The 14,950-nt window shown below is 37.9% G+C and overlaps 1 protein-coding gene across 9 annotated transcripts in view; it reads left to right on the forward strand.

The window, feature by feature from the left end:
• The window catches only part of TENM2 (teneurin transmembrane protein 2), a 693,894-nt gene that overhangs the window by 647,703 nt on the left and 31,241 nt on the right, over positions 1–14,950 (forward strand). For all 9 annotated transcript variants that reach the window (XM_042790512.1, XM_042790513.1, XM_042790514.1 and 6 more), the window contains 6 exons: positions 3,645–3,855; positions 6,934–7,053; positions 9,194–9,455; positions 10,179–10,446; positions 11,597–11,740; positions 13,292–13,541. In XM_042790512.1, coding sequence (XP_042646446.1) covers positions 3,645–3,855; positions 6,934–7,053; positions 9,194–9,455; positions 10,179–10,446; positions 11,597–11,740; positions 13,292–13,541 — 1,255 coding nt within the window. The remainder of the gene's footprint in view (positions 1–3,644; positions 3,856–6,933; positions 7,054–9,193; positions 9,456–10,178; positions 10,447–11,596; positions 11,741–13,291; positions 13,542–14,950) is intronic.

Genomic DNA, 14,950 nt, shown 5'->3' on the forward strand with positions numbered 1-14,950 from the left:
TCATACTGAAAACTTTTTAGGCCTTATGATGTTGAAGAGGAACACAATAATAAGGCCATCTTAAAATAGGTGTGCACAAGTAGATTACTCTACTTAAATGTAATACTTTAAAATTTTCTTTTTGCTGTATAGTTAAGTCTGCCAAAAAGCTTGTGGAGCAGTTCACAGAAAGTCAAGAAATGTGTGTATCCATTAGCAGAAGCCTTCAAGAGGAATACCAGGTCACTTGCTTTGCTTCTGAAAAGATTTGGGAATTCAGAAGAACCACAAATAGCAAAGGAGAGCTAATCCTGTGGTGCTGGTTTAAATCAGATCAAAATTTCCTATTTCTTTCTTCTCAGTTAAGGCCAAGTCAGGACTTCTTTTGGTCTCAAATTGTTGGAGGAGGTTCAGCACCATCTTAACTCCCTCTACAGTCTCTTCCCTTTAGCATATCAGAATTTGAGAGAGCTGCTAACTGGCCACTTTAAACTCAGTTATGTATGCTATGAAAAACAGCAGTATCTTGGTGAGGCTAATGGTGAGGTTTTTGTCATTGAATTAACCATATAAATAATTCAGCGTGCCTGAGGAAATCTGGAAGATGGCAAGCTCTGAAATATATATTAAAAAACAAAGTACTGAATTCTAATTAAAATTCATGCTTATGGCAGAGTTTCCTCTTACAGAAGGTACATTTTTTCTAGCCCTTGTTTTAATCAGCTGAGTCTAATGCAATGAAATGATTCTGTAACAATTCACTTCATATATAATGGTACAATGTGGATAGAGAAATAGGCTGATAAGGAACCTCATGAAGTGCAAGGTCCTGTACTTGGGGAGAAGCAAGCCCAGGCACAAACGTATGCTGGGAAAAGCTTCTTTTATTGTGAGGGTGACTGAACACTGGAGCGGGTTGCCCAGGGAGGTGGTAGAATCTCCCTCCTTGGAGATACTCAAAAGCTGTCTGGGCACGGGCCTGGGCAATCGGCTTTTGGTAACCTTGCCTGAGCAGGGGGGTTGGACCAAATGACCTCCAGAGGTCCTGCCAACCTCAGCCACTCTGTGATAATACGTCCAGATAGCAAATTAGGCAAATGTGAAGAGGAAACAAATCTATTCTGACAGTAATGAGTGCTCTTTCATACATAGAATCAGAGATTTCAGAGCAACAAAGTAAGTAATAGCAGCAATGCAACTATAAATGCAAACAGTATAGCAGTGTATAAGCCTTTGACACCACACAGCAGTGCTCAGGTCTGCGTATGCAGAACAGATCCATACTTCAGTTCTGCCATTGCAACAAGCTGGATCAACTATTTGGCATAAGCTAAAAATATCTTAACTTCCAAATCCTGCCATCTGGGAATAAATAATTACAGGGGAATATAGCCATATATTATAAGTAATAATGTTCCAAACAAGCAAATCATATGTTTGTTTATGTTACGGTATATGTCTGTCTTTTCTAAATATTCTTGTAAGCATCTGAAAGTGTGCAGGTCTGAATTCACATAACTGCATAAAAACCTTCCTACGTGAAAGGAATCATACATGGGCTTCTCTCTGGTATTGAATGGAGATGTTTCTAGCCTCCCAGGTCCTGAACTGGCAATTCAGAGCAGTTTGATTGCCTGCTTGATTGTTTGTGAGATAACGGTGAGATTGGCAGTGACAGGGTAATTTACTGAAGATTGCAATGTCAGACTATATCCAAGGGGGCTTGCAAGCATAAAGATGTGATTCGCATGACTGGCAGGACACTGAGAGATTGATATGCCAATTCAAAGTTCATGGTTTCACCAGAAGTGTTCGGTCACAGCATCCCATAATCTGCTCCATGATGAGGTCATTACGTATGCCCACCTCTAATAACAGGTATAGCAAAAAGATGATGCAGCTTGAACAGGTAAATGTAAATTTGTCAAAGGGAGTAACTTATATCCTGTGGCTTGCTTCTGTTATTTCTAATCCGTTGAGAGGATTCTCTTGACTGGTGGTCATCTGAATAAAAGAACAGAGTGGTCTCAACAGTGGGCAGCTTTAAGTTCATAGCTGTAGAGGTGTCACAAACTGAGAAAGAAAACAGGATGCTGAGAAAATGTTCTCAGAGCTTAATAGGAAAACTGCCTTGAGTTATAATCTAAAGCTTATGACGTCCTTACAATGATTATGTAAAGCGGGTGGAAACTGGACTGTAGCAAAAAAGGAAATTCCTATCGCCGCACTGGGAAGGATGTCGAGATGAATAGAGCAACTGACCTTAAAGCAATGTATACCTCTTGCAACAAGATAGTTAGTCTGCCTTAAATTTCCGTAGAGGGCTGAATGAAACATTGTCAGCATACCTTGGCAGTTTTGGTTTTAAATTAGAAACCGTCATTTCAGGCACATGCAATCCGTTGGAAATACAAGTCTAACTGTAGAATAGGAAAACTTTTTATAGGTTTTGGTTTGGGTTGGTTTTCCTTTTGTTGTTATTTTTCCAATTATCACTGTGTAGGGTAATGCTGGTCTGTCTATTATGTATTTGAAAATCCTGAAAATACATGAATCATGATCTTACTGTAAGGTACTTTTGTCAAGTAACCTACTGGAATGTTCTGTCTTGTCTATGATATGCAGTATGTGCCCAGGCCATATTTCTATTCAAAACCCAGATTAATATGCCTTGGGGAGTATCTGAAAATTTACAGACCTAAGTAGATTGCAGATTGAATGCCTGATTCTTGACAGAGTATATGAACAAATGTTTCTAAATTGTTAGAATTATAATATTTTAAAATAAATGGTTATTAATTTCTAAATTACAGTAGAACTCCATTAAGAGAACATATTTCAGTTAAATGATGGTACCAAAGGAAAGGATGATGCTAGAAGATGTTACTGTAATGTGCTAAAAATAGTCATCTATGATTTATTGAAGTACACAGATTGATCTCCCTATCGAGGATTCCATTTTAATTTCTAGTGTTTCAATTCCAATTTTTCTTAAAAATACTTCTTAATAAATATTCTTGATGGGCAACCTAATATGTAATATGATGACTGAACCCACCAGATTTGTGACTGATCCTTCCTTATCCAAGCATGCGAACAAGTTCTGATTCAGATATCTATGGGAGGTGGGAGTTCCAGCGGCACTTCCCTGTGAATTGCCCAAATGGGCACAATGTAACTTTTATTTTACTTACTCGGTTACCCGCATCTCTTTCCCTCATCTCCCCAAACAGAACGAATTAAACAACATAGTTCTCAAGGCTCTTATAGCCCAGCAAGGAAATCTAAAAACTTTATAAAAGAAACAGTTGTAAAGATGTTTAAAAAACCAAACACAAAACAAAGAAACAAAATACCTAAACAAAAAATCCTGTACTGCTTCCACTATTCCTTCTTCCTAATTTCAACCCTTAACAGATTTCTTTAGTATTCATTCTCATCTGATGCTGGTTTGAATTAATTGTAGCAGTAATGGTATTTAACCAGTGTACTCGAGAAAGTCTCATCCTCACTGCATTATTGGTTCGATTACCAGTTTTATGGTGTAGAGATGTTATGAAGAGTAAGCATTCAGATTTTTTCCCGGTGTCTTAAGATGTCCGTTACATATTATTGCTTGATAGCACTGTGCAGCCAGCTGACTCTTGATGATTCTTACCTTTCAGATGGCTTGGTTGACTGCCTAGACCCAGACTGCTGCCTCCAGTCTACCTGTCAAAACAGCCTGCTGTGCCGGGGTTCACGTGATCCTCTTGACATCATACAACAGAGCCATTCTGGTTCACCGACTGTGAAGTCATTCTATGATCGAATCAAGCTCTTAGTGGGGAAGGACAGCACTCATATCATCCCAGGAGAAAATCCCTTCAACAGCAGGTAGCAGCTATAAATATGACACTGTATCTGTGCAGTCACATTGTTTGGGAAAATTTCTGCCAGAGATTTTAATCATGTTTTAATGAGATGCTGCTTTCAGGTGCTTCACGTGCTTGCATCTCAAGCATCATTCCCACCGAGGGCACTCTCTTGCCATTTATCATGTGGAAAAAAATCAAGCTGTTCATATATAGGTACGGGTTGGAGTCTTCAAAACAGTCTAAGAATTAAAGCTCTGAACTAAGTGGGAGCTGGGTGCTTCAGTCCTGAGGCTCCTTTGAAAAAATCTCATTTGAAATTCTAGATTTTTTTTTAAATTATGTTTTCTAGGATTCCTGGTAGCAGGAGTCTTAGTTCTGTTCTATTCATCTGAAGTATGTCACATATTTTAACATATCTTTGCAAATGGCATATTAATGACATTTTAAAATTGGACTTAGCCTCTAAGTTGCAAAGGTGCTTTTGAGGATTCTACATTTCAGCTGTTATTTTTGGTAGCAATTTTAGGAAAATCTAATATATAGTGTCAAAATGAAAGTTCTAAAACTGAAGTTTTTGACTTCTAAAAAGTGCCACAGGGTTAGACTCCAAGTTTCACATGTGCTGAAGCTGCCATAGCCTCAAGAAGTAGCTACCATGGAAGATAATGGCTTCTATTTTCTTAGATCAACCTCTCATTCCATTGAAAGAGATGAAAAAGTGGGGCAAAATAGTTTTTATGGGTTTTTTTCCAGTAGTAGTATAAGGAAAATAAGTTATTTCCTAAAACCATAAATATTTGCTAAAACCATAAATAACAAAATGTACTGATTGAAAAATTACTTAGATCTTACTGATCGTTTCTGTGTAGAAACAAGGTGGAATGAATTTTTCAGGAAAAAAATAGCTATGTGTTTTTACACATTTAACTTCTGTGCTAATAAAAAAGGAAGTAATTAATGTATCAACATAATTTCGCAGTTACACTTTTAAAAGATTACCAATAAAAAGATTGTCCTGTGTGCGACTATTAGTCAACATATTACTTATAAAATCAGATTTTATCTATAAATTTTAATATCCATTCTGTTCCATATTTTGGCTTTTTAGAAAGAAAAAGGGAGATTATTGGCCAAAATGTTCTTGTTCAAATTATTTCCTGAAACACTAAAATTGAAGTTAGAAAGAATCAAGTCATGAACATTATTAGTTCTTTTCTGCCATATGATGGTTTCTTTCTGCACTGTTCCCCTGTAGAAGTTTGAGTGACTGTCCTCCTACAACTATTCCTGTGTGTTTGTACCATAAAATAATTCAAGCAAAATGAATAATGCCAAGACAATTATCTTGGCCCAGTATATTCCCAAGTAGATTTTCTCAGCAGGAATCTATTTCTATTAAATTCTGTATTCTGTTACAAAATGTTGATTTCTCAAATTAAAATTTGACCTGGAGGTCAGGAAATGGTTGAAAGTTCTAAAAGAAAAGTAACAGAAATGGCTCATTTTCATTAATTGGTTTCTTTTATGTAGTATTGAGGAAGATATTGCACCTTGTTTGGAATAAAAATATGAGGAAGTCGTTAAATAGCCAATATAATACAGTTAAAAATTTACATCACAGCACCTTGAACATTTCAGAGTTAATAGAACAGACACGAAGACAATCCCTGATAATACTAATGGAAAGAGATGTTCTCTGATAGGGGGATGATGCAGGCATTATAGCTGTCCCAGAATTCAACTGCCTTTTGTCAGTTTTCAGCAAAACACAGCTCAGTTTAAATCCCTTGTCCTACAGCTCAGAAGTCTGTGGTGTCAGGATGCTGTGCCCGTTGATGTGCCCGCAGCCTGCTAAGGTTCAGGGGCAGCTCCAGTCCTGCCGGCACAGAGTCAGTTCAGAAATGGGGCCTCTCATTTTCTGGGTCTCTACAGCTACAGATGAGAGCTGGTGGCTCATGCTGGAAAGACGTACTGCTGAAATAGAAATCTTTGCACCCAGGACTACAGCAAAATGCAATTTTTCAGTCCCTGAGATTATGGGTTGCAGCAGAATTTAACTCTCTCCCTCTTTCCCAGGATGACCTTGTCCTTTTTTCATGTTTTCAATGTAGAAATGGATGCCATTTACAAGGAGCTTCTCCTTTTCCACCTCCCTTTTCCCAAGCAGCTTTCCCCACTCACCAATCTGCTTCTCAGGGTACAGGGAAGAAGGATGGGAAAGGAGCCAGGGGATGGAGACTCTTCTCCAGCTGGGAGAGGAGAGGGGCAGGAACAGACCGACCATGCTGGAGAGCAGAAGAGCGAGGAGAAGTGGGTCTTGCTACTTCCAGTGCTCAGGAGGCTGAGAACACAGCCAGGCAGGCAGCAGCAATTTCTGCCTGCTGTGCACTTAGCAGCAAAGCACTCTCAAAAGAGAGAATGACTGTGCCTCTTACAGGAATAACCCATTATCTCCTTTAGGTTAAGCAAAGTTGCTTTACCTGTTGGCAGAGAAGACTCTTTATTTTGCCTGTATGTAAAGCTGGCCTTAACGCCAAACCCTTTCTCCTGTTGATAGTGAAAAGCAAGGGTTACAAATAGGGGCCAAATGCAGTATACAAACATCAGTCATTCTTTCAGATGAAGGAACATGAACCTTAATTTAGAAAATTGTTGTATAAGAAAGAGTTATGGCATTACACCATGTTTTTCAAGTGTATTAGGCATCCACAGACACGCTATTGTACCCAGAGAGGTTTTGAGAAATGCCCAATCGTCGTTTCAGTGGGGCTTCGGGGTCACAGTTTTGGCTTGGCTGAATGTGAGGTAGTTTTCTACTCTGCAAAGCCTCGTTAGACGAGACAAAGCCTCATTAGACAAGGAAAGCATTAACTCCCATTCTGTATACACAGACTTCACTGCATAGATAAGCAGTTTCTTGATTTAAGTATACAGAGGAAGGTGGGCAATATTGTGGTATCTTCAGTATTCTAAAAATCTTTGGAGTAAATTGGATTTAGAGTAAATGAGGCACAAGTGTTCCACTATTCAGCTTATAAACAACATAACTTTGCTTTTGTAACTGACTTCAATACCTTTAATTATCCTTCTTTTTCAGTCTTGTGTCTCTCATAAGAGGCCAAGTGGTGACTACAGATGGAACTCCTCTAGTTGGGGTCAATGTGTCATTTGTCAAGTATCCAAAGTATGGCTATACCATCACTCGTCAGGATGGCACGTGAGTTTGCTTGCTTCATTGAGTCCCTATTTCGTATGTAGCGTATTTGCTGATTAACAGATGGTGTGATCTAATGGAACCATGTGGTATCATGCATTGCATTCCTTCCAGGGCAAAGAGCTATTAAGTAAACACAAAAGTAATTTTTCACATGGCATTTTGAATACTAACTGCAAGTAAATATGAAAAGGCTGACTTCTGATAATAACGTGTTAGCAGGCAGACTCCTTTCAAATAAATTGTTCTGTATCTATGAAGACATTTGTGGACTGCAGTAATATCCAGCTGAGACCAGAAATATTTTATTTTAAAATGCAAGGCAGGCTAACACTGCTAAGGGAAAAAAAAAAAAAAAAAAAAAAAAAAATTAGTATCATTATCGAATAGTATATTTTGTTAAAAGTTCCCTTCTGCCTCTCTTTCCTTTTGAAGATACACTATCTTTTGAGTTTCTTCAGGGTAGAATGTAATCAAAAGATTCTAATTGAATATATTTATACAATTTCCTGCTGTGCCAAAAAGTGCTTTTTCCCCCTTGTATCAGCTGATTTGAAATGCACACAAATTCAGATAAACAAAAATCAATGTGTCATGTTTTATCTAGCTTACTGGCTGTGGCAACTAAAAAAGTCTATCTGGCATTGAAACATTTGGCATTTTATCTCGATCTTGCATGCAAACAATTGAATTGAAATAATTAGAGTCAACTGAACTATAGGGAGCATTTAATTTCCACATTTCCCAGAATATTATTATGTTATAATAAAAGTATAATGTTGTTGATTTCAGTGGTTTAATTCTATGGTAAATGTTGAGCTGAGCTATATATAGATCTGAATAGATTATTGAAATCATTGAGTAATTTGTTGCACTGCCTGCATTTACATGAAACAATTGATACCTACTTCTGCTGTCAGAACAACCTGGAAGTATTTCACTCGTTTAGGCCAGATCTCAAAACGACTTTGCAATACTGCTGTGATTATGTAGAGGGTTGGGAGTAAATACCTAATCTGTCTGAAAAATTATAGATCAGTTGTTCTGGGGACAGGAATTCTTATCTTATTTGTAGAACATAAACAGCAAAACTTTTCATTACTGTTCCTTACTGTTATGTCTCCCATTCTGTACTTGATGGATACCACCTTCTAGGAAAGGGATAATTTGGTGTCCAGCTCAGTATGAACTTGGCTTCTCTGCTGATTCTATATATGTAAAGGTAACTTGTAATAATAAATGTGTTGGTTTGTTTGCTAGGTACTTTTAAATTATTTAATGCAGATTTTATGATATATAGGAACAAGGTCTGTCTGGGTGACTTCAAATCATTACTTGTCTTGACTGGATTTCAATTGTTTAGTTGCCAGAGGTCCACAGCCCATTACTTATGATTTGAAGCATGACACATTAAATATCCTGTCACGGTTTAACCCCAGCCAGCATCTAAGCTTCACACAGCTGCTTGCTCAGTCCCCTTCAGTGGAATGAGTGAGAGAATTGGAAGGGTAAAAGTAAGAAAACTGGTGGATTGAGATAAGAACCATTTAATAATTGAAATATAATAATAATAATAATAATAATAATAACAACAACAGTAATAATAATAATAATAGCAATACTAATTTAAAAATGTAATGAAAAGGATAATAACAAAGAGAGAAATAAAACTCAAGAAAAACAAGCAACACAAATGAAAAACAGTTGCTCAGACTGATGCCCAGACTGTTCCTGAGCAGTGGCCCCCCTGCTAGGTTTCCCACAAGTTTATTGCTGAGCATGAGACACTGTACGGTCTGGGATGTCCCTGGGGTCAGCTGGGGTCAGCTGTTCTGGCTGTGTCCCCTCCCAGCTTCTTGTGCACCCCCAGCCTGCTCGCTGGTGGGGCAGCATGAAACGCTGAAAAGCCCTTGATTTAGTATAAGCACTGCTCAGCAGCAACTAAATCATCAGTGCGTTATCAACATTATTCTCATCCTAAGTCCAAAACACAGCACTGTACCAGCTACTAGGAAGAAAATTAACTCTATCCCGGGACATATACCTATTGCTATAGTTATCTCTATACACCTGTTTCATTAGCCAGGAATGCTATTACTGGAATTATTCAGTCTTGTCACTTCTAATGCCCACATTTTTCTAGGTTTGACTTGGTTGCCAATGGCGGAGCATCCCTAACCTTGCACTTTGAACGGGCCCCATTTATGAGTCAGGAAAGGACAGTATGGTTGCCATGGAATAGCTTCTATGCCATGGACACACTTGTGATGAAGACAGAGGAGAACTCCATTCCCAGCTGTGACCTAAGTGGTTTTGTCCGCCCTGACCCAGTCATCATTTCATCACCACTTTCAACTTTCTTCAGTGATGCTCCTGGCCGGAATCCCATTGTACCAGAAACCCAGGTAAGAACAGTGTGAGTGAAAAGGATATAGAAATCTGCGGTCAGATGCTAGTGCAGACCTGAGTGCTTACCACGGAGTCACCATGTGTTCCCTGGAAATGCTGTAGCAAATGCCTCTGTAGAGTTGCATTCATTCTGACAGATACCAGGTTTTTTAATGAGGTCAGCAGGAGATATCCTAGGTTTATATCACCCGGACACATTTGTCTTTGACTACCTTGCACCTTCTCATTATCATACAATATATCAAGCGTATCTCTGTATTTCAGTTGACAGCTTAGGTGTTTCAAGAGAATTTTGCAAAGGCTTAGTGTGTGGTGCTAACCACAGGCTGTTTTCTTGTATTTTATTTAGGACAAGGGAAAACTACTGGTACTATTGTTTCACTGTGTTATTCAGTTAGTCTTTACTTTATACTAACTGTTAGTGGAAGTTGCAGGTTCCTATGACTGTATGTCTTATGTTCCCCTTGCATATAACTTGCAGTAAAACTACATGTCCTTATTTGCATTTTTGCCAGCATTGGGCTCTTAAAAAGAAGTGTGCACAGACGTCAAATAATTATTTTTCCTGAAACGTCAGCTGAACTGAATCACTGCACTGATTTGAGGATGGCCATTCCCAGTAGTAGAAAGTCACAAGTTCATAAGAATATGTAAGGCAATATTATTCTAAAGAAATAAAAAAGCACTAATGTAAAATATTTGATCTTTTTGCTATTCAGGTTCTTCATGAAGAAATTGAGATCCCTGGCTCTAGTATAAAGCTCAGCTACCTGAGTTCCCGTACTGCTGGATACAAATCCTTACTTAAAATCACCATGACTCAGTCACTTGTGCCGCTGAATCTAATCAAAGTTCATTTGATGGTAGCGGTAGAAGGGCATTTGTTTCAAAAATCATTTCAGGCGTCTCCCAACTTGGCATATACATTTATCTGGGACAAAACAGACGCATATGGTCAGAAGGTTTATGGGTTGTCAGATGCTGTAGGTAAGTCAGCATATACAAGCTCCAAAACTTTCCAAATAACACCTGTAATTCTTAGCAAGAAAACTGCAAAGTTTTCTTATGGAGAAGCAAATATAGAGTAGACAGTTCTCGTCTTCCTGACACAATTTATCTTTGTATTATGTTTCTTTTACACAATGAAGATCACATTCAGAGGGTCTAAACTCCATCAGCATGCCTGTGTTTCCTGATCAGTACCTGACTTAGAAGGTTTAGACCAGACAATGGGAAAAACTGGCCACAGGAGCTTGGGTGAAACCTAGTCCATCACTGTGGTTTTATTTTCTTATGGCTAATAAATGAACCTCATGCTGGACTGGCTGGCATTCTTCAGTGCATTTAGATTTTCATGCATGCCATTTTTATAGGTTCTTGTGGTATAATACATTTGAAATTAAAATGGTGTTTTTCTAGAGCTGTTCACTCTTGTAGTTTTATAGCTATCCTTAGTTCACTCGGTTCTAGTGGGTGGGAAAAAAAGTGATCATCATAATATTTTTAAGTTTTCATTTTCATTTGAGTATCAGAATAATTTTGATACACCAGTGCTAAAAATGGGCATCAGAGCTGTATCAGTGTGGAGAGAACAACTTATTTTAAAAATCTTATTTCTTTTCTATATTTTCTAAAATATTATTTGCTATAGCTTTTCTTTCTTACATTATTGCATAGGATATTGCTTTCCTGAGCAATGCTTGCGGTGCAGGTGTGGTTAAAAGCACACAAAGTTTTCACTGCTCCTTGGTATATGATATATAAAATGAACACACTAAATAAATGCTGTGAACATTTGGAAAATTAAGAGTTTGATCTTGTCCTGTTATCTGATAGAATGATTTTATTATCTTTTCAAAATTATATTTCTCACTCTCACCAAACCAGTCACTTCCCAGCACCAGCTATTCAAAGAGAGGTGATCAGATCCCTGCAGAGTACATGTGAATGAAGATTCAAATTTGTGTCTAGTCAAAGATCTGAATTTAATATTGTAGAATAAAAGAGAGGAATATAATCACTCCATCTTCTTGAGGGGGCCGGGGAACTGGAATGCTGAATGATTTGAATGTGCTCTGGATATTTAATTCAGTGTTTGTTCAGCAAGTATATCATATTTCATTTTCATTTATTTCAGTTTCTGTGGGTTTTGAATATGAGACTTGCCCCAGTCTTATTTTATGGGAGAAGAGGACAGCATTGCTGCAAGGATTTGAACTAGATCCTTCAAATTTAGGAGGATGGTCTTTGGATAAACATCATGTACTTAATGTCAAGAGTGGTGAGTTAGTTAATTCCATGTGTTTTCTGTGCTACATGGAGTTTTGTCTGTGAACACTTTCTATTTGCATTATATTTACACTTTAAAAATGCAATTTCTCTTTTTGTTTCATCTTTAGATCAGTAAGGTATGGGGCATGTTTCAGTTGTCAGAAGATTTTTTGTAGAATTTCAATACATTTTTTTTACTGTTCTGCACAGCATGACTTTTTTAAGGTCCAAATTTTTATCGTCTAGTCATGTTCATTTATTTCTCTGTAATGTCTTTCTGTCTTCCTTCCCTGTTTTTCTGATATTAACCACAATTATATTAACCATTCCTGGCTCCTTTTATTTGACCTTTTTCCCTCTAATCTGAGATAGGGCTTAAAGGAGTATGAATCTGTGACAAGATACCGAGTCTCATTTGTCTTTTTCTTTTGTACCCTGTTTGTTTTTTCCTTGTTTCTCTTTGCCTTTACGTATCCTAAGCTGAACGTTCCTGGTCTTTGCATTTTAACAGAGGCTCTTAGGAAGCAGAATGCTTAGCGTATATTTCATTTGTTCCCTGTAAAGTGTTTTCTGCAGCCTTCCTGCTGATCCCTGCATTAACAGATTGCAAAGTATATTGTTGCTCCAGAAATCTAAAGTAGTGTTGAGAATAGGCAAGATCGGGTTGTTTGGACACAAAGTTCTGTGCAGCAGATCACTGTTGAGATAGCCATTTGGATAGTGCATGATATTCACTGTTGTCACCAGTGGGGAGCCAGTTACATTAGGATCATACAAGTGCATTTCCAAAAGAACATGAGGTTAATAGTTTCTGGCCAGATTTCTACAGTCTTTGATGACGTTGAAAATGGTCACTCCGCCAAAGAATCCACTCCCTTCTTGGAGCAGGGCTCTGCTCTTTGAACAAATATTTTGAAAAGAAGTCCTATCTTAAAGGCATTTCTTGAAGTCTAATAAGGATATTTACCACTAGCTTCCTTCTTGCCTTTTATTGTTGATCCTCTACCAGCCCTTCTAGGAGTTTCATCTCTCTCCTATCTTTTCATTTTCTGTGCTATCATCTTCTCTGGCACCTCCATTTCTCATTTTCCATGAAACAAGTGTGAAAGACTGAGAGGTGGAAAGAGAACAGTAAGGTTGGTGCAAACTTCCAAACAAAATATAACACAAGAAACTGGAGTGAGAGGACTCAAGGACACAAATAAGGAACACATCTTCTCCACTCTTTACTTTCTCACTTCCCAGTTAATAAGACAGTCTAAACCATTGTGCTAGGCCAGAGAGTTGTATGGCAGTGTTTTCTTTCATAATGAATACCAAAGGGCTCTGAGTTTAGGTTTGGGTTTGTGGTTGTGTATGGGTGTATTTTTTAACAGAGAATCTTCACTGCACCTTTATTTTTACTACTGCACAGCTTTTACTCTTTTTGCACCATCGAAGAACCAAATGCTGGGTTCATTTCAGTGTACAGTCCTTGATAGCAGCTGTTGTAAAGAGAACTACCTCAAGTCCCCTGCAATGAAAGACAGTAATAACCACTTCTTCTCCTCTTCGTTATTAGGTATATTGCACAAAGGCAATGGAGAAAATCAGTTTCTAACTCAGCAGCCGGCTGTGATAACCAGCATTATGGGAAACGGGCGCCGAAGAAGCATATCCTGTCCTAGCTGCAATGGTCTGGCAGAAGGAAATAAGCTTTTGGCCCCTGTAGCACTGGCAGTGGGTATTGATGGAAGTCTCTTTGTTGGAGATTTTAACTATATTCGGCGTATCTTCCCATCCAGGAATGTTACTAGTATATTGGAGCTGAGGTAAGGTGTTAATATTAGCACTTAATTTCTGTAGCCTGTGCTCAAATCAGCCTTTACCATTACTTTTTATAATTTTGTAAAACATTGTCACTTTCAACCTATTTAAATTCCAGTGGAGAAATGGGGCACAGAAATGCATAGTTCAAAGTCTGTAGCTTATCAGAGGAATGACTATAGAGAAAGATTAAAGAAAATAAACCAGCTTGTACAAAAAGTACAAACCATCTTCTTCTGTCTTCTTGGTGATCGTTTGATACAATCTCCCCTCAATACTATACAACATTTAGTTTTATTTGAAAACTCCATAATTGACTGCTCTTAGGTATTGAGCTGCAGTGATAAGCAAAGGAGTATCAGTCTTGCAAGGTTCGAAGGAAGGTTTTCCTATCAATGGTGTTGAGAGACGCTTTCCCACTTCTTTCCCATACTCGTAAGACTATTTCTGTAAGTTGACAAGTGCAGTTAAGATTGACATACAGAGTCACTTTGCATCTTCAAACCTCTTCTAAAGATTGTATCTCTGTCCCTCCATCCTGTACCCCTCCTCCCCTCCAACATCAAGATTTGGTCACTTAACAGGGAAGCCATGAGTGTAGAGTGTACCACTTCACCCATTTCTGTTCCATCTTCTTTTTTCATTCTTCTAGGAGAGGCAAGAGCCATTGCTTCAAACTGGAACTCATATAACTGGACCTTATAGTTACAGCACTGTTGAGTATTTGCAGAAAAATGAGGAAGAATAGGTTGCATTGGCTGTCTTCTGATACTTCTGTAGCCCACTCAGGCAATAGTATTAGTGCTCTTGTAAATTGGATAGAGCTGCAAAGTATATCAGGTGAATTTAGGTCATTAGGCTTTTTTTTTGATGATATGGCCAATAACCAATTCCTCTGCTTCCACTGTACTTTTAGTTTTTAATTAGAAAGAAAAAGTGCAAAATTATTGGACTGTTAGAGAATAGGAGGCCTAGGTCTATTTTACACCTCTCTTCTATTCATGTCACTCTGTTGATGTCACTATTGTGAATTCTGATTTTATATAAGAGAAAAGAGATCTGATTCAGGCCAATTCTACTCTGAAATCACTCTCTGACACCTACTTCATACACCATCAGGCTGCCTCATTATATTAAAAAAAAACCAAACAACAGTCATAGATTATCCAGTGCTTTCTGCTAGCAGCTCAGTATAAGCTGCAGAAGGTAGCTGATACGGATGTGTGACCTGCTATAAATATTTATTTCCATAACTCTGCATTATATAGAATATGCTGATTTTTTTTTTATAATTTGTTCAATTCTGTTTAACTTTCTAGTCAATAGGACTACAGCTTTATAGGTGAAGAGAAACATTTTCAAATTAGGATACTTAATATAAGGCATTTATATGCACCTTGCTTCCTAATATCAG

The sequence above is a fragment of the Tyto alba genome, unplaced genomic scaffold, assembly GCF_018691265.1.
Source record: "Tyto alba isolate M040663 unplaced genomic scaffold, T.alba_DEE_v4.0 Super-Scaffold_17, whole genome shotgun sequence".
Lineage (NCBI taxonomy): Eukaryota > Metazoa > Chordata > Aves > Strigiformes > Tytonidae > Tyto > Tyto alba.